The sequence below is a fragment of the Gymnogyps californianus genome, chromosome 8 (assembly GCF_018139145.2).
Source record: "Gymnogyps californianus isolate 813 chromosome 8, ASM1813914v2, whole genome shotgun sequence".
Classification (NCBI taxonomy): domain Eukaryota; kingdom Metazoa; phylum Chordata; class Aves; order Accipitriformes; family Cathartidae; genus Gymnogyps; species Gymnogyps californianus.
Genome location: NC_059478.1, coordinates 14,773,882 through 14,793,392, shown reverse-complemented (window position 1 = coordinate 14,793,392; position 19,511 = coordinate 14,773,882). Strand labels below are relative to the sequence as shown.

Here is a 19,511-nt window from a genome sequence, read left to right as displayed (position 1 = left end):
ACAGCCCGGAGTCCAGCACCGCCCGCCGCCGCCGCCAACCCGGGCCCCGCCCCCTGCGCGCGACCGGGCCGTGGCGACACGCCCCCGCAGCCCTCGTACGGTCGGGGCGCGCAGGCGCGCAGTGGTAGGCCGGAAGCGTGATTGGCGCGTGGGCCGGCCGTGGGGGGAGCGCTGCTGCCGCGCCTGCCTGCCCTGCCGGCCGGGCACGCCGCGGCCCCGGCGTCGGGAAGATGTTGCCCCTCTCCATCAAGGACGATGAGTACAAGCCGCCCAAGCTCAACCTGCTCAGGAAGGTGTCGGGCTGGTTCAGGTGAGCGGCCCAGGGCGGGCCGGGCCGGGCGCGGCGGGGGCCGGGGCCGCGGCCGAGCCCCCGCGGAGGGGCTGGGGAAGGCTGATGCCGAGGGCGCCTGGGCCGCCCGGCGAGTGGGTCCCGCCTTCCGCCGCTGCCTCCCGCTGTGCCGGCGGCGGGTGACCCGCTGTGTGCTCCGTGCGCAGGTCCATCCTGGCGGACAAGACCTCCCGCAACCTCTTCTTCTTCCTCTGCCTCAATCTCTCCTTCGCCTTTGTGGAGCTGCTCTACGGCATCTGGAGTAACAGGTACCGGGGCGGGGGGGGGGGAGCCGGCGCGGGGCGGCCGGCGGGGCGGGAGCGGCTCCCAGCGCGCAGGAAGCGGCGCCTCCCGCCGCGGCCAGTGCCACGTCTCCCTCTCGGCGGGGCCGGATCGGGGCGCCGCGGGCCGGGGCCGTGCGGCCGGGCCTGGCCTCCTGGCCCGCCGTCCGGAGGGGCCGGTCGGCAGAACGTTGGGGGCTGCTGGAGAGCTCCCCTCGACCGGGAGCGCTTTCGTGGGTAGCGACCGGTTCCGCCGTCCCCTCAGCCAGACGGCAGCGGCTCGGGGAGGAGGCTCTCCTGCTTGGGGGCGCGTCTCGGCGCATTGTGGAGGAATGCTGTTTGAAACTGGTGTCTTGCCGGCCGTGCCGCTTGACTCTTTGCTGAGGAGGAAGCCTGGCCTTGGTGTGAGTTACGGCACCCGGGGGCTGTAACCGTTTCGTGCCTGCTGCTTGCCACAGAGATCCTTTGTCTGGGAATGTGGCTTCATTTGTAAGTTGATAGCTGGGTGGCAAAAACCAGCACTGCACCGAACATCCTTGTTTCTGAGTGAGGGAACAGGAATTAACACATCCTGCTATAGCTAAGTGGTACTTTATACAGCACGTAAATTCACAAAGGTGGAAAAAAATAGGAGGGACTTGACTACGTTGCTACTGAAAAATCTGTAGTAAAATACAAGCAGAAATGCAAAATAACTTAAGTACTGATGTATGGTGTACAGGTAGAGAACAGACAATGGTGGTAATATCTCCATCATGCTTCATTCTTGATAGAGAAGTTGTTTTATGGTGGTATTTCAGTCTCGATGTCAGTAGTTCAGTTTGAAGTGGACTGGCATGGAAATGTCATTTAAGCCCAATAGCGTGTCCTTCCACATGGAACTTAAAGTAGTCCTTATCAAAAGCTGTAGCATGGACACAGATTACTGGGACTCTTAATCAAGAGTCTCAAGTGAATGCAGCAATGCAGATTTGGAAACAGTTGCATCCTAATATTTATCATGTTTCTCTGAATCTCTCAAACTGTACTATAAAATTCTTATCCTTGATTACAGTAATTGCTACTGTAGCACTAGTGAGAACACAGTGCTATCTTGGGCACAGACTATCTTGGCAATGTGCAGACCATCTTGGATGTGCTTGGTTTTGACTTTGATTCACGTTGCAATTGTGTGAGGATTATTGTATGCATAGTCTATCTACTCAAGTATGGGGTTTTTTTTAATAGCTCAGAAGATGCAAATATTTTTCTCAATGGTTCAGGTATAAAGAGCTTTATGGTCATGTGAGTTTGTTCTGATGTCTTTCTTTTAAGCGTAATAATTTTTTTTGGTAGTATGACCAAAAATAAAATCTATACCAGAAAAAGGTCTGAATATGAGATAATTAAACTGAGAAATTAAAGTGACACTTGCCAGAAATTTGTCACTGAAGAATTGGGCTAACTGGAATTGAGAAGACTCTTATTTATTTTTGTTCATTATAGAGATTAAGAATTGGGATTTGCTGGATAGTCATTAGTGGGACCTCTTGTTTATATTTCAAGTCACTAATTTAAGGTATCTTTAAGCCTAGATGTTGGGCTAGAACAAAACGGTATCTTAGCAAGCATATCCCTGTACTTCAGTAGAGAGGAGTAGCAGAGAATATGATGAGGAGTGCCTTCAGTCAAAGCAGACAGTTCATGCCTTGGAAGAACAAACACATAACAAGCAAACAAGGAGCCCTGTAGGGAAAAATAGTTCTTCAGTTTGAGGAGCACAGCTCCTTTGCTTTCCATGTGAGAGATGCAGAAACGGAACCTTTGTAAAGGGGATTTTCTGTATCATCTTGGAGCATTTCTTTATTCCACTGTGGCCTGTCTTGGCTATCGACAGTGCCTGATACTGCAAGTGTTAGAAGCATGATCTTGAATTCTGTTCTCTCTCGTGTCCTTGATGATATCAGTGAGCGTAAGATACCAAGGCTAACGGGCTGCCATGATTATTCAGATGATTCTTCCCTTGGCTTCCACAGACTAAGGAATTTCTTTTTAATTGTGATTCTGAAAAGTACACTTCTATCCATTTAAATTTAAGTAGATTGCAGTGAGTTCTTTGACTAGGATATTCTTATTTCAAAATCAAATCTATGATTTCAGCCCCTGAAATTTTTGTCAGCAAGTTCTAAAAGTCTTCAATTTTAATTTCTTTTTTTAAAATTCTTACTTCTTACATTCTCCTTAGCTTTTGTTTGCCAAGTAGATTGTTTCCTGAACTCACATAGCTGTTTTGTCATTTATATGATTCTCTTAGAAATACTCTGGTATGTTGATGTTCTTGAAGCACAGACAACAGAACTGGATGTGGTGTTTTGCTAGCTGAGAGCTTGCTTAAAGTTGAAATCTGCTACTTGGGCTGTTCTGTTTTAAAATACTATTACATGCATACTTGTGTAATTTGGTGTTAAACTTGTGTTATTAAATCAATTGTGGAAACGTCCTCATTTAGACACAATGTGTTTGAGTACAGGGTTTCTACAAGATTATACTCTGGATGATGTGTTCCAGTTCTAATGGAAGTTCTTGCACACATCCCATGTTGCTAGTGGTTGACTGGATCGCTTGTTTACCTTAGTAATCACTTTGCACCAAGTTTTTTAAGGTCTCATTAATTTACAGGTCGTTTAAAAAAAGCCTCAGATGAAATCAGATTGGCCTCTTACTAGGCTTGCTATTGTTTGTGCAGTTGAATCACTTATAGCTGTACCTGTAATACAGAGCATGTTTATGGCATGTGGTGAATTGCATTGCAGACACAGTCTGTACTAACCCTGTTGATAAATCCGCATGCCTCTGGCTACTTGGAGATGTTAGCTTAGGTCTTGAAAGCAGCACAGCTGTGTTGGTGTTGCACCTGTGGTAAGTCTTTCCTCTGTGAGATTTGCAGGTGTGAGCACAGTGCCATGATAACTTGCTGTATGATTTCTGGTTCTAGAGCTAGTATGGGATTTTGTTTCAGTAACAGTCCTTATACACCCTTCTCTTTCCCAGGAGACTCTATACAACCCCCCCTCAGAAACCACTAGCTATCTCTAGTTTAGCCATGCTTATTCCTTCTATTTCATAATCATTACAAACTTATGGTTACTGTCACCCTAATTACCTTCTACCTGAATGTTTGATGGGTTTTATGGTTTTTTCCCCACTGGATCTTCCTTACTGCTCAGAACCAAACCTAAAATGAGCTCTTTCCCTAGGGATGTCACCTGGTTTGGGGAGGGGGAAGCTGTCACCTACACCCTTCAAGAATTCAATAGGGAATTCCATTCTGCTGCTTCATAGGCATTCAGCTAAAACCTTTGGTCTTCCTTTAAAGTTTGTTCAGAACGACTTCACCTGTTTCCTGCTTTGGTGGCTAGAGTACCTAAGGACAATTTATTGTGCTGTCGTCCTCTGCCTTACATGTGTTATAGTTGTATGTATATATGCCTCTGTATGTGTCCATAAAGTATATATGTAAATATAGAGAGAGAGCAAGACTTTTGTTCTCTCTCCTCTCCTCCAAACCCACTTCTTCCACAGTTGAGTGTTTCATCTGAAACACTTCAGTTAATCTTGAAATTGATTTCAATCAGGCTGAAATGGTTTGGTTTCTGAATGTGAAGTAGTTCGAACTTTGCCTAATGAAACTTTGTGTTTGACTTCAGCGTGAAAACATGGCTGTCCTCTAGAACTTGTTAGTACCAGTAATTGCTTTTTGTTCTTCAGTTTCCAAGAACTGAGTTGTGTACATAATTGTTCTTAGACAACCAAAGGATTGGGAAAACAGAATGTTTGGGACAATTGTAATAACAAATGCTCATCAGTACCTCTGTATCAAATGTCTTTTCAAATATGAAGTAATTTTTATGTTTCTATGCACATACTTCCTTGCAGACTTACAGAACCTATTTGTGATTAATTTAGTAAAATTTGGCAACTGTTGTGTGTGGTGTTAGATCCAATTTACATACAGCCTACACACTGATACGAGTTCTACTGACTGGATAACTCGTGAACTAAGTTAAGTTGTGTATTGGGTTTGCGTGGCAAGGTTGGGGGGTGGGGGGGGGCTACAGGTGTGGCTTCTGTGAGAAGCTGCTAGAAGCTTCCCCTGTGTCTGATAGAGCCAATGCCAGCCGGCTCCAAGACGGACCTGCCGCTGGCCAAGGCCGAGCCCATCAGCGACAGTGGTAGCGCCTCTGTGATAACATATTTAAGAAAGGGAAAAGGAGTTACAGGGGAGTAGCAGTTGCAGCCAGAGAGAGAGGAGTGAGAAGATGTGAGAGGAACAACTCTGCAGACAGCAAGGTCAGTGAAGAAGGAGGGGGAGGAGGTGCTCCAGGCACCGGAGCAGAGATTCCCCTGCAGCCCGTGGTGAAGACCATGGTGAGGCAGGCTGTCTCCCTGCAGCCCATGGAGGTCCACGGTGGAGCAGATATCCACCTGCAGCCCGTGGAGGACTCCAGGCCAGAGCAGGTGGATGCCTGAAGGAGGCTGTGACCCCATGGGAAGCCCGTGATGGAGCAGGCTCCTGGCAGGACCTGTTGACCTGTGGAGAGAGGAGCCCACAGTGAAGCAGGTTTGCTGTCAGGACTTGTGACCCAGTGGGGGACCCACGCTGGAGCAGTCTGTTCCTGAAGGACTGCACCCCATGGAAGGGACCCATGCTGGACCAGTTCGTGAAGAACTGCAGCCTGTGGGAAGGACTCACGGTGGAGAAGTTTGTGGAGGACTGTCTCCCATGGGATGGACCCCATGCTGGAGCCGGGGAAGAGTGTGAGGAGTCCTCCCCCTGAGGAGGAAGGCATGGCAGAGACAACATGTGATGAACTGGCCGCAACCCCCATTCCCCGTCCCCCTGTGCCGCTCGGGGGGAGGAGGTAGGAAATTCGGGAGTAAAGTTAAGCCCGGGATGCAGGGAGGGGTGGGGTGAAGGTGTTTTTAAGATTTGGTTTTATTTCTCATTATCCTACTCTGCTTTGACTAGTAATAAATTAAACTAATTTTTTCCCCAAGTCAAGTCTGTTTTGCCTGTGATGGTAATTGGTGAGTGATCTCCCTGTCCTTATCTCAACCCACGAGCCTTTCATTACATTTTCTCTCCCCTGTCCAGCTGAGGAGGGGGAGTGATAGAGTGGCTTTGGTGGGCACCTGGCATCCAGCCAGGGTCAACCCGCCACAAGTTGCTTTGAACTTTGTAGGGTAAAACAGCATGCTAAACTTTTCCTGTATTTGTCAATCAAGATTGTAGGTGTGCATTTGTCATTGAAACAAACCATTTAAGAAGCGGTCTTTCAGCTTCTGCTTGCTTCAGCTTCTAGATCAAAGGGGAGTGTGTGTCTTCTAGTCAATGCCTTGCAGCTGATAAGGCAAAGATTTAAGGACTGATAAGGTTTACAAACAGTGGCTCATCATTGTTCTAATACCACTCTATCATTTGTGAACTGGAATTAGCTTGGATCCATTCAGCTGAAAGCACAGACGGAGCAAGTATTTGTTTGTTTTTATTTCTGTGGACATATTCCAGTCAAACTAGAAGAGTAATTGTGATCACCAGCAAAAGGAGCAAATGATTGCTATCTTTACACTTAGCGAAATGAAGAAGCAGCCATCCATAGCAACTTAGCACTCTTGTCCGCATTTTATTTTTTAAAATCATTGGTAGAGCTCTGTGCTCTCAGGAGTACTATTGTTGCTTCCTTTGATTTAGTGTATCTTCGCCACAGTATGTTAACTTCGGATGTGTGTGATCAGGATGCTGGAAACCTTGATTTTTTGCTGTGATGTAGTTACTTATCCGTCTCTCATCATAGTGTGTTATAGTAAGAAGAACAAGATGCATCTTGGATAAATTCTATTCCTGTATTATTCAGGCTAAAACACTGGCTGAAGGTTTGTGATCGGAAATTTGGAGACTGAGCAGCAATAAATTAAAAAGAATGTAGGTGTGGTGCTTTGTCAATGCCATCAGGGACTGGCTTCTCTGCTCAGGTAAAAGGTAAAAACAGATGTAAACATAAAAGCTGGCTATTTAGGAAAGACATGTAGTAGTCAAAAGTACTTAACGAGCATATTGCTTGCTGTTCTGCTTTTATTTCAGGCAAAAGAGAATATGTTCTTAGAATTCCCTGTGTACTGAAAGTCCATTTTTTTGTCCTGCTCTACGCAGAGAAAGTGTCAAGTTGCTGCAGTGAATGAACATCAAAGACAGATTCTCATCTGATGATGTGTTAGTTCTGAAATAAGATGCTTGAGAGGAAAACTGCTATGCTGAAGTAGACTTTACAGTATTGGAATGTTTGACATAATGAACTAAAGTTATAGGAGGAAGACTTCAGTCTTTACAGGCCCAAAATATTTTGTCACAGGCATACGTTTCTCAAAATTTTATGAAACTTTGATTGATTCATTAAGGTTTTTTTACTGCCGACATTAAAGAATTTTTGACCAATTTTCCCTGTGTGTGAAAACTCTTACAAAGTATCAAGTTTGAAAATGGATTTGGGAATATTGCTTTTGTAAATGCTTAGTGCCATCACTGTGGTGGTATTGGTAGTCTTCAGCAGAACAGTTTTAGTGTTATTGTACTACTTAACCTATATATACATGGCGTATGATAGATACTCAAAAGCAGTATCTTTGAACACAATTTTCTTTTGTAACTAGATGTGAAATACTACTTTTACAAACTTACGTGGGGTCACTATTTAAATGCAGCTTGTGTGTATACACTTTTCTAGCCAATGTTGCTCATATGGTCAAACTATAAATAGAAATATAAGAACAAATACCTGCAACTAGAATTATGTTGGCGAGAGATGCGGCTGTGGGTATATCTACTCCAGGGGCTTTGGTTTGTGTCAGTGGAAACCACCCTCCACTACCATCAAAGTCATATGCTAGGAGGATTTTTTTGCGAAGCGCTCTTCCAAAGTGCCTTCCCTAAGCTGACAAAAGCAGTTTTGTCGTCATATTTGTATTGGTGATCTTGTGTGGATTTCTCCTCTGTGCCAGCAAAACCATGCCTGAAGCTTAGACACACAGTATACTCTGCTAGTGTGTAAAAGATTAAATGCTGTTTTTTTCATACTCAACATGTAGCAGATGGAACATAACATTTTTTTTTTTCTGTTCTTCTCCAGTTTAGGTCTAATATCAGATTCTTTTCATATGTTTTTTGACTGTACTGCTCTATTGGCTGGATTAGCAGCTTCAGTTATTTCAAAATGGAGGTCAAACGATGCTTTCTCATATGGGTAAGAAACTTCAGGCTATTACCTTAATGTATTTTAGTAAATGTCTAGGTAGTAATTTTTCACTGTATGAATAAAACCTCTTTTTGCAGAACATGGAAAAGCTATGTTGAAAGTGTGGGTTTTTTTAAGGTGAGTTATGTAAACCTTTAAGTTAATATCCCCCTAGACATAGTAAAAATGTGAAGGCATTGCTTTTGGGGAGCAGATTCATCGCTTCGAAGATCTCTGTGATCATACTAGTGGAAACAAGTTACACAGCAGAAAATTGCCCTGCATTGTCACGTGTTAATGGCACCAGTGAAGTAACAGCAGCCGCATCATGGGTTTGTCCTCACAGCGCAGTGAGGTGCGTTACAGGGAATCTCAGACTGCTGGTGCCCTATGCCTTCTTTGGAACAGAAAGTTACAACTAAAAGGAGCTAAGTCTCAGTGATGCTGCACCTGAGATTATAAGCTGTGCTTCTTAGAACCAGCAGGATTCAAGAGCTGTGGCTACCGTTAACATAGATCCTTAAGGATGAGGTATGTCATCCCATACCGCCCTTCGTGGATATAGCTGCTGCAGCTGGTTCTGTTTCGAGGGCACTTGGTTCCACTGCACATTGCAGTTGTGCCCTATAAAACAATACTGGTGATACAATATTATTAATTGGTGATACTGATTAATTAACAGCAAATAAGCTGTAACATGGATTGCTGCATTCTCCATAGCATTACTGACCTGAATGTCAGCATTTAGCTTCAGCTGTCTTGCCTAAGCATCGATCATGTAGTTTGAAACTTAAAGCACTGTTTAATTAAGGTGGAAACTCCAGTGTGCCTAGAAATGAATTTAGGAAGAATTGATTGTACCATGAACTAATTGTAATGAAAGCAGGTTCTATATTAATTACTGCTTTGCATTTAAACAGCAGGTGTTCCATTTATTAGAGAACAGCCATAATTTATTAAGTCTGATGTTTGCTGCATTGGAATTACATGTTATTCTGACCTGGCTGTTTTTTATTGGAAAAATTTAGTAGCTGAAATAATTAATTTCTACTTAAAACTTTTACTAAAAATCCCCCTGCTAGAGGGGGAGCAAATTAATGTATGGCTGTTTGATATTAAACAGAACTTTACATCAGCAGGCTTCAATTACATCTCCCATACTTATCTTACTTTGTGGCTTCCAAATATGTGTTCATACCATAACTTCCAGTAGAGATGATCTTAAATGGGTAGATTTTGATGTATTGAAAGTTTTCTTTCATCTAGGTCAGGTAATGGCTGATCTGGATCAGGTAATTTCTGTCAAAATACAACATAGTGAATTTCATATACTTATCTGTAGTTCATATACTACATCTTCCATTTAGCAAATGCCTGTGTAACACAACTGTTTGAGAACTAGAAGGTTGTAGTCCAGTCTCTTAAGTTCCACTTCTAATTTTCAGCATTTAAATGGAGTTGGTAATATCTGCTATTGCTTTTTTTTTTCTTGCAGGTATGTTCGAGCAGAAGTACTTGCTGGTTTTGTAAATGGTTTATTCCTCATCTTTACAGCATTCTTCATTTTTTCTGAAGGTGTTGAGGTATGTTATGAAGTCAATTGCACTATCAATTGTCACATTTCTATTTGTAGAGCATATTTAATGGGGATAAAATTATTGAAATTGATTGAATTGAAAAAATTGAAATGGATTATGTTCATAATTGGTTAAAAATCTGTGATTTGAACAGAGAATAGGGCCATTTGAAATTGCTGTTTTGTGACACAGAAGCCCAGCTTTTTCAGTGTATCTGTACTCGCTTCTTAAATAGTGTATTTTGATTGTGTATAAAGCTTCTGTGAGATTTACCCTGTCCTTTTTTCAGCCAGTTAAGTATGTCATAGAAAGATCTTTACTTCTCATTGTGAAAGGACAAATGAGGCCAAGAAAGAAAGGCCAAAACTAGTCATTCAGAGGACAGAAGTTAGTCATAAGTCACGTTCTGTGAAGAAGTTGGACTAACTCATTAAAGAAAGAGCATTATCTTCCAAATCTTGAAGTCTGATATAAATGGCAAGTAGTAATAGCTTTAACATTTACAAGGGCACTTTTCTTGAATTTTTTTTACGAGATGGTTCAGGTGATAATTTCAAGATTAAAATTTAGACATCAAGGGTGTCTGCACTGAAGTGAGGTAGGATTAAGAATAAAATTGATAACTGATTCTGATCAGCTTGCGTTAATGCTTTTACTTTTTAATGGGGGGTGCACTATAAATTTGTTTAGACTTCTAGTTCAGAATACATTCTAGTGGGTTTTTTTTTTATTAATAGAGAACTGGGAAGAGCTTTCAGGAACGTATCCTTGACGTAGATAAGCCTGTAAATACTTCCAAACCAGTACAAACTGGGCTGAAATTGCCTAAAAACTTGGGAAAACTTCACTCCAAATCTAGAAACAGCAACAAAACTTAATAGAAAAATAAAAAACTACTACTGGATGGGTGAAGAGTAATGTTGAAACATGCTTTTCCTGCTGGTCTTAGCTCCCATGCTAAGTATTCCCTTTCCTTGTGATGGTGACTCCTTTTCTCTTGGTCACTTCAAAATTTTACATCTGCTGAAAGTTTCATTGTCTTGCTGTTGCCTGTACCTTTCATCCCTGTGGACAGATGGTAAATGTTTCTCTCCCCTGTCAATAGTAATTTACGCTCTTCAACACTTAGCTTCAGATGTAAATTGTGTTAGGCCTATAATGTCTCATTGAAAAAAACTTCCAAAGAAAGTAGGCTAAAAAAGAATTAAAAAAAAAAAATCAATCTAGATTTTAGAAGTTTTAAAAAATGCCACAAATTGTTCTCAGTCTTCATTTCATTCCCCTCATCCCCTCGCCCTTCTAAGGAGAAAGGAAGAAATGGCATTCTAGACTCTTGGAAGTTGTTTGGATGACTTGGGCAATCCGCATACTACAACAAACTTGTATGTGAAAACATTCTTACATCCCACAGCATAATAAATCTTATGATAAAAGTTAGCTAGACTATCAGAATATTCTACTATACTTTCACAGCTTTAATAATAAAACTTCAACTTCAGACAGTAAGAATTAGTCTGTGTACCATGCCAAAAACTGAAAGTCCTGAGTAATTTCTAATTATGTCTTTATATATGGCTGTTTGTATGAGAATGCTCCGGTATCTAAGCAGTTTTTTCAGTGCTTTTTAGTAAGGTAAAGAGATTGTAAAACTCTACATTTCCTTTTTGGTTTGTTGTTTTGGGGATTTTTTTTGTTGTTTTTATTTTTTAGAGAGCACTTGAGCCTCCTGATGTGCATCATGAGAGACTTCTTCCTGTTTCTATACTAGGATTCATTGTAAATCTTATAGGAATATTTGTTTTTCAACATGGAGGTCATGGGCATTCACATGGCTCTGGTAGGATGTCTATAATTTTCAGTACTGTTTCCTTTCTTGGCACCCTGTGTTCCAGGACCTTATAATCCTCCAATGAGAACCCCAGTATTAAATTTTAATGTCCTTTTAGTGGCAATCCTAGCCAAATGTATATGTGACTTGTTGCAATATTGACTTTTATGTTTTATCACTAGCCCTGGTATGTCACTACCGTACTTCTCATGTTAATATCCATTAACTGGAAGACCTAGAACTCCAGAATCTGCTTTCTGGAACATGCACTTTTCTGCACCTTATTGGAAGAGATTTGCAGAGTGTCTTTTGGACAAAATTAAGCTGGAGTTAAGCGAGATCTTGGCTGGAAAATTTACAAATTGGTGTCTGAATCAAATTTTAAATATGGGATGATTCAGCTTCAGGAGCTTCTCAACTTAGTGTCTTTTGAATTTAAATGCAGAATTTGTTTGCCTAAATATATATCATAAACATTTTTGTGGTTTTTTTTTTTCTGCAAAGCTAATTGGTATCTCTTTCGGCTTAACACATGAACTGATATAGACTGGTGGAAGAAAATAGTCTTTGGTCTTTAAGCAGAAATTTAAGCTTGAATTTTTAATATGTGACCGATAGCCAATTTCTGGTTTCTTAAAACAGCTATTTTTAATGTGCTTTTATCTAATTATGTGTACATTTTTCAAATTGTAATAAAAGTGCAGCACAACTTGTCTCAGAAGTGGGAATGTATAAAAGCACTTGACTTCTCAAATCAGGTATATATTTTATACGGCTGCACAGCATAGATTTAGATGGCAAACAGCTTGTGTTAGTGTTCTTATTTAAAGCCATACCTTAAGATGACCTAAAAGATGAATAGGTTTTGAGTAGCTTAGAAACAAATGTAAGCTTACTTTTATTCAACACTTAAATGTATACTCTGATGGTGATATTTGGTTATAGGGCATGAACACAGCCATTCTCTATTTAATGGTGGTCTCAGCCACGGACACAGTCACGGAGGTCATGGTCACAGCCATGAACATAAACACGCACATGGACACGCTCATGGTCATGGCCATAGCCATGGACACTCTCACGGTCAGGATTATTGTCATGGTAAGTACTTAATTAATGTCATAGACCATCTTGACTCAATTTAAATTTGCTATTAATGATTTACTGAAAAAAAGAGAGGATCCTGGCAGCTTGTTGCGAGCATACATGGAACTAGTTTCACTAAATGTATGGTATGCTATGCCACCACCATGTTTTATGGCTCATTTTGGTAAATGCTGTTTCACTTGTATTAAGTTCAGTGTTAGTTTTTAAAGGTTTTGCTTTACCTACATTTTTTGAATGTTCACGGTAATGTTGTGTGTTGGCAAAAGATAAAACAGATGCTATAACAATATAATGAAATTAGTTATTGAGTGCTCTGTTTCAATTTTTCATTAAAATCAATAGATGAAGTTAAGCTGCTTTGCTAGTGTTCTCCATTTGAATAATTTTACAGATCAAGATATTGGGAAAGATGAAGAAGCAATTTTACTTTGGGTTCTTAGGATTGATATGTCCTACTTGGTTTGTGATCTCAAATATAAGATTTTCCCTTTCTTGTGTAGTTGTAATCTGTTTTAAAGCTGGTTATGGAAAAGGTACTTGATATCTTAGCTGTGCTTAAATCTTTTCTATGAAGACAAACAATCTGTGAAGAGACATCCATGCAAAATATGATCAGTAGCCTTCGCTATGGGAGAAGAGACTGTGTGGTTACTACCTATTTGAAACAATGCAAATGAAAGCCTTATTGTAATGCAGGGTTGTCAATCCTTCCTGCCTAAGCCATAAACTAGAATCTGATGTGACTGAAAACGTGCACATTCAGAGTGGGGAGTAGTGTTGTAACTCGCAGACAGGAGGTGACAAAGAGTGTAAAAATATTTACTTGGCCCTTCCTTGCTATTTTTAGTAGAAAATTGGTGCTTGTTTTCCACGTGTTCTGCTGGAGTTTGGTTGGAAAGCAGGAGCTCCCCCCTCCTTGCCTCTTCTTTGCTCTCCCCATGCCCCCCACCCCATTGGAACAGTGAATGTAGCTGTTTTGTGCAATTTGATATTCAAATCAACTTTTGCATAAATTATTATAGATCTTCACTAGAAGTCATTTGCTATCCTTTAACAAGTTTTTCTTAAAATATCTTTCTCACGTGTTCCACAGAGGCATTAATCTGCTTGGATGAGAGGATTTTTTGACTTAGTTCTACCTTCTCCAAGTCTTTCCCTGTTTTACATTAGGTATAAATGCTTGCTTAAGTGAAATATTTCTGGTTAGCAAATTTATTTGCCCTTACTCTTCTTGCTTGTTTCTATGGCTTGTATTCTTGAGGGGACCTTATTTTGCTAAATACTAGAAAGGTCTCATTTCTCAGTTTGTTTTCATTAAAAAACAAATGCTGATCTTTTTATATATACATATTTAAAATCTATTGTGTAAAGTGGTATTTTCTTTTTAAAAAGTGTGTTTTAAGACTTTTAATTGCTGCCTTAAAAAACAATAGCTAGAGTAAAAGCTAGTCATTGTGAGCAGCTTGTCTGTTCAAGAAATTTAGAAAGGAAGACCATAACAGAATAGACCACTAGAGAGAGCCTTTGTATAGGTTAATATGCCAATTATTGTCTTCACAGATGACCATTCTCTTGAAGGGATGACTGGATCCAGCAAACAGATTTTACAAGGTACGATGAGAATAAGTATAGTGGTTTATTAGTTTTATCATGGTCTGCCTGCCTGTGACTGTTTGTCACACATCTGTTTTAGAGGGTGCCTCTGGGTAAATGCTACATTTTTCTTAGAGGAGCTATTTTATGAAGTCCCCTTCCACCTGTAAACAGAGCAGTGCCATACCCTGTGCATGGCTAGGTGTTGAGACATTCACTGAAGTCTAAATGTAACGCAGTGTCAACACAGTTTAAAGGGAGATCCCAAAAGCTGGGATTCAGCTTCTGTTACTGACGCTGAAAAATCAAATAATACAAATCTAGGAAAGAGTGGTTAAAAGCAGAAACCTAAGGAGCCTAATTGCAATGTATGCTCTGGAAAGTGAAAAACAATATTATTAAGATAGAATATATTTGAAAAATGCAGATTGATATAATTGTTAAAGTGTACCTGAGCTTAAAACATGCATTTCATCAAGCTATTACAGTTGGTTTAGACAAGATGGTAATTCACTCTAAATTGCTTGAAGGAGTATTGGAGTCCGTGATCTCCTGAGCATTAGTGTAAATAAATTATTGATAATGTAGATGTCAGTTTTGAGCTTTGATTAATTTTTTTTTTAAGTGTTCAAAAGTTAGAGGGAGAAAATTACATAATGTAAGAGGTAGTAATTATTTGACATACCCAAATGTACATACTGTTTTCTCTTATTGGATGATTTTCTGGCTTGTTTATAGTCCTTGAAAAGGAACATTTTTCAACCTCTTCCAGAATTTATAGGATACCATATTACATATATGTATACTCAGTACTTCAGTAGAAGATATTTGAAAGTCAGTCTTTTCATGAAAGGCGCATTTCAGTTGAAGCATATTAAAAAGACTCAATTTTATATAATTTCATTTTAATTTTTCAATACTGTGGTGGGTTGGCTCTGGCCAGCAACTAAGCACCCAGCAGCTGCTCGCTCACTCCTGCAGTGGGACAGGGAAGAGAATTAGAAGAGTAAAAGTGAGAACTACTATTGGACTGAGATAAAGGCAGTTTAGTAAGTGAAGGGGAGAAAAAAGAAAAAAAAAAAAAAAAACCAAGTGATGCAAAGACAATTGCTTACCACCTCCCACCAGCACACCAATGCCCAGGAAGTCTCTGAGCAACAGCTGTTTTGGGAAGACAACACCCCAGTTTTATTGCTGAGCGCGATGTTATATGGTATGGAATATCCCTCTGGTCAGTTCGGGTCAGCTCTCCTGGCTATGTGCCCTCCCAGCATCTTGCCCACCCCAGCCTACTTGCTGTGGGGGCAGAGTGAGAAACAGAAGGCCTTGATGCTGTGCAAGCACTGTTTGGCAGTAGCTAAAACATTGGTGTGTTATTAACACAGTTTTAGTCACAAATCTAAAATGCAGCCTCATGCAGGCTGCTAGGGAGAAAACTGAACTCCATCCCAGCCAGACCCAGTACAAATGTAGACTTGGAAGAATCACCAAAGAGCTAATTTATAGTTGTGCGTTGTTTTTGTGAGGAGGGATTATCTGAGTCTGGAGAATTGTATTAAAAAAGCTGTTTCTGAATGATTATTCCCATCATTGCCAGCAGAGAGCTCCAAAAGCTAAATTTTAGCTAGCTGCAAAGTGCTTGTTTGTCTTTTAAGGTAGTGTATTATTCTTCAAAATAAGAGTGAAGTTGCTCATGTCTGCAGTATTGTTTAATTCTCAGAATCATTTGCCTTGGATTTCTGTGCCAAATAACTTCTAGAAGACATTGTCAACGAAACATTAGCATCTTTCAAAGCTTTACAGAGCTGTTTCTGTTAACAGTCTTTCCATCTTATACAGTACTTATTGGCTGTAGGCATCAGGGAACATGAGTTTCTTTACTGTAATATGGGTGGGTATTGAATGAAAAAAATTTAGCTACATCTGCTAATCATTGCTTAAGTTGATAGTCATGCCATGAAATACCCCTTACTGCTAAGTGCAGAAAATAATGTAAATTCATCAAATGCTCTGTATGTTAAAATCATGTGATCACTTTCTGCGTGTTTGACCAAAAATTGACCACAAATTTAACAAGCATAAATCATGTTATCTAGTTCTCGCAACTCTTCTCCATAAACTGTCTTTGAAATACTCCATTAGCTTTAAGAATACCAAGTTGTAATTATATCAATCTCTTACAGGTGTATTTCTACACATTGTTGCAGACACACTTGGAAGCATTGGTGTAATCATATCTGCTGTATTGATGCAGAACTATGGTCTAATGATAGCAGATCCTATTTGTTCAATGCTGATAGCACTACTGATAGGTGTAAGGTAAGCATTGCTATCACCGATATTTAGTAGTATTTTTTATGCTAGTTACAGCACAAATTACAGCTCAGAAGAAAAGGTTTGTCTGTTATGCTAATAACTTAAGATGTTTGCTTTTCTTCCAAGAGTGATGTGTTACCTCTGTTCTGTACAGCTGTTCTGGTGTGCTCTTACATGAGCTATCTTTCTTTTCCTTTTCTACAGCTACAGCTTTTGCTCTTAAATCTCCATATTTTACCCTTGTTTGCGTAATAATACAAAAATGTCTTTCAGGTTCAAACTGTAGAAAGCTTCCTCTCTGTATTTAGTACATGCTTATATAAACCAATGTACTCCAGTAAATGGAGCAGAATGGCTTCAGGGCAGCAGAGTTGAGCCTGCTGGCACAGGATGTGCCCTTGTCTTTGACAAATCAAGGCTGGTAATTTCCCCACCCCCCCCAGCGAGAACTGTCTTTTCCTTTCTATTTGTATTCAGAGACATCCTTATTCCTTTTAAGATCTGATGGAAATGCTTCAAGTAGTTCTGGGCTTTCCTGGTTGTTGCTTACCAAGATCACTGTAAATGTGAAGCTATTTGGATTAGACTGGACAAGCAAACATTTCGTTCAGTGATGCTGTTATTGAGGCTTTTCTGGCAGCAGTTTCAGTGGTGGCATAGGGCAGAGTGCCACAACTCCAGTGACAACCGAATGACTGAACACCTTTGTCTCTTCAGCAGTGGTGAATGTCATCTGATTAACTGCAGCTACTTATGCTTATACCATATATGGCATGTTTATACCATATGCATGGCAGCATTCACAGAATTATTGATGTGAATCTCCCTATTTATCAGAGTAGGGCAACATGCTTCAGGCACTAAATGCCCACAGAAATCTGTGTGCTAGAGATCACTATTAAATTACCACTTTAGTATAAACTTAATATTTTGACTTAAACATCCTGTAATTTCATAAGAGACAAATTATTACAAACTAATTCTATTACTGAAATCTCAAAAAATGGGAAAGAAAATGTGCAGGTTACCAAGGGGGAAGAAACTGTTGTGAAGGTAATAGCTGAGTAAAACACAGGTTTCCATACACTTTGTATTTTAAGGGTCCAGCTTTGTGTACAGCAAAGCACATGTGGAGCGCTGATCAGAAAATACGTGAATGAGATTTTTTTTTCTTCCATTTGTACAGAGGTTGGAAGAAGACTACCTTCCATAATAGAGTTTTCATAATAAAGCTGTTTATAGGTCTTCTAGCACAGTTAGGAGGAATGTCTGAGGCCCATGTTCTATGTTGAAAATGCTGGAGAGGTTCACTGTTTGATGTGTCTTTTGACCTGATACCAGACCTCAGCCTGTAACATTATTTTGTTGGTCCACAGTGCTGTAAGTGATCTCTAGAATCATTATGCTAACTGAGCGCAGTCAGCTGCATTATAGTCAGTAGAAGCAAGCCTGCATTTCTTGCAGACTGACACATCCTGGCACAGCAGTGGAGCAAACACTAATTGCGGGGGGGGGGGTTTAATTTTTTTTCAAGCAGTCCAACAGACTTAACTACTGATGGCTTTGCTTGAAATGCACTTAAACAAGATCATAAACAAGATGACTGGCAGTTTCAGATGGATATTCTTTGAGCGCTTGAGTCCCCTTTTGTGTTATTTGACTTTAGTAATCTTCATTTACACTTCTGGACAAAAAAACATTGTTTATTCTGCGTTATTGCTCACTATGCTGTGTGTGTGAAGTGCTCTTCTAGAATTATGGGAAAATCTGAAAAACCTTTTGCGTTACAAGGTGATCCTTTGTAACAGTAATACGGGGGCCCAAATGATGGTTGCTAGGATGTATAATAGTTTTGGCCTTAATCTTTTCAATTCAGCTAAATCTAACCTTAGAGAAAAGATTATACTGAAATTTTTTGAAATTTAAAATTTGAGGGGAAAACCATTGTTTGCAAAAAGACTTTAAACTGATAGTGGCAAGAGCTGTGTCTTTTTAAATTGTCTGTTTGCTGATAGGGTGGGGGGGGTTGAGGTGGGGAGGAGGGGGATGTTCAATATCTGGTACAGGGATTCCTGGCCACTTCTGTGGGCCTATTTGCAACCTTGATAAATAACTCTTTGGGGGGATTTGGCTTTGATTAAATAATTGTCTGCTGTTTCAGAGGAATATTTGTCAATTTTACTTGTGCGGAGTAGCCCGCTCATGTTCCTTTTACTAGTTAAACCAACTTTGATAAGGTGGAGTGGGATAAGAGTACACGTGTGCCCCAACAAGTGGACCCATGCACGTGTGTTTAAAAATCAAGATCTGTTCTTTGTGGCTGTAATAAAGCAAGCATAGTTTTGAGTCAGAGATGCAAAAGCCAGTCTGATAAAGTTGTCCAAGTTTTAATGCTGTCTGGGGACTTTCCGCTAGTTGGGACTGTAAAGCTTTGCTTCTTTCAAATAGGGTTGTGTAAAAGCCCCAAGGTGCTGTCTCTTCTTACAAGAGTACTTCAGCTGATTGGTTTAAATCTAACTAGTAGTGTGTATTATTGCTGATCTTCCAAAGCTCTTTTGCATGACTTCACATTTTAAGTATATGAAATTTTCCATTTCCATTTTAATTAGCTGCTTAGACCTCTGGTTCTACATTAAATGTATTAGTTGTTAACTGATGAACTAGAGCAGGCAATACTCTCCTTACTGCTGTTAATGTTAACCAACAGCTCTTAGTGAAAGCAAAACCTTCAGTGTGGATGTTGTCTTTGAGTACTCTGAAGCTTTAAAATAAAGCAGTTGAAATGTCAAAATCTGTATGGAAATGTTTTTGCTCTTGGCTGTCAACTTGCTATTTGGGAGGGAGACTTCTTTCCTAGGAGAATGTCTTTTTATGTGTGTATACATTTGAGCTCTTGTTGTGCTGGCCTTCTGTCACTTGTTCTCAAATGCCAAATTACCCTATTGGATTAAGACTTGCCTATAGTACAGGTGCTTTTCTACCATCAGGAAGGTATCTTAGGAAACAGTTGTGAATATTGCAGATGGCTACATGAGTGTAAAGCTGGTGGGAGAGTGGTCCAGACTTGAATCTTTTCTGTTAATTTTAGATAACGAGGATACGCTATTCTGAATGTTACAGTCTAGAAACCCCTCTGGTTGTATATGAAAATAAAGTATACATTGAGCAAACTATTTTCATAAAGTTGGAAATTCCCAAGAAAATACAAACTAG

The 19,511-nt window shown here is 40.3% G+C and overlaps 1 protein-coding gene across 2 annotated transcripts in view; it reads left to right on the top strand.

Annotated features, from left to right (window-relative positions):
* Nucleotides 1-209: 209 nt before the first annotated feature.
* Nucleotides 210-19,511, top strand: part of SLC30A7 (solute carrier family 30 member 7) — a 36,636-nt gene continuing 17,334 nt past the window's right edge. Inside the window, exons 1-8 of one of the 2 annotated variants that reach the window (XM_050900663.1) lie at nucleotides 210-310; nucleotides 496-597; nucleotides 7,773-7,886; nucleotides 9,373-9,460; nucleotides 11,165-11,291; nucleotides 12,228-12,365; nucleotides 13,950-14,000; nucleotides 16,166-16,301. In XM_050900663.1, coding sequence (XP_050756620.1) covers nucleotides 231-310; nucleotides 496-597; nucleotides 7,773-7,886; nucleotides 9,373-9,460; nucleotides 11,165-11,291; nucleotides 12,228-12,365; nucleotides 13,950-14,000; nucleotides 16,166-16,301 — 836 coding nt within the window. In that variant the 5' untranslated portion in view covers nucleotides 210-230. Of the gene's footprint in view, nucleotides 311-495; nucleotides 598-7,772; nucleotides 7,887-9,372; nucleotides 9,461-11,164; nucleotides 11,292-12,227; nucleotides 12,384-13,949; nucleotides 14,001-16,165; nucleotides 16,302-19,511 lie in introns of both variants that reach the window. The other variant, XM_050900662.1, reaches the window with a different exon arrangement.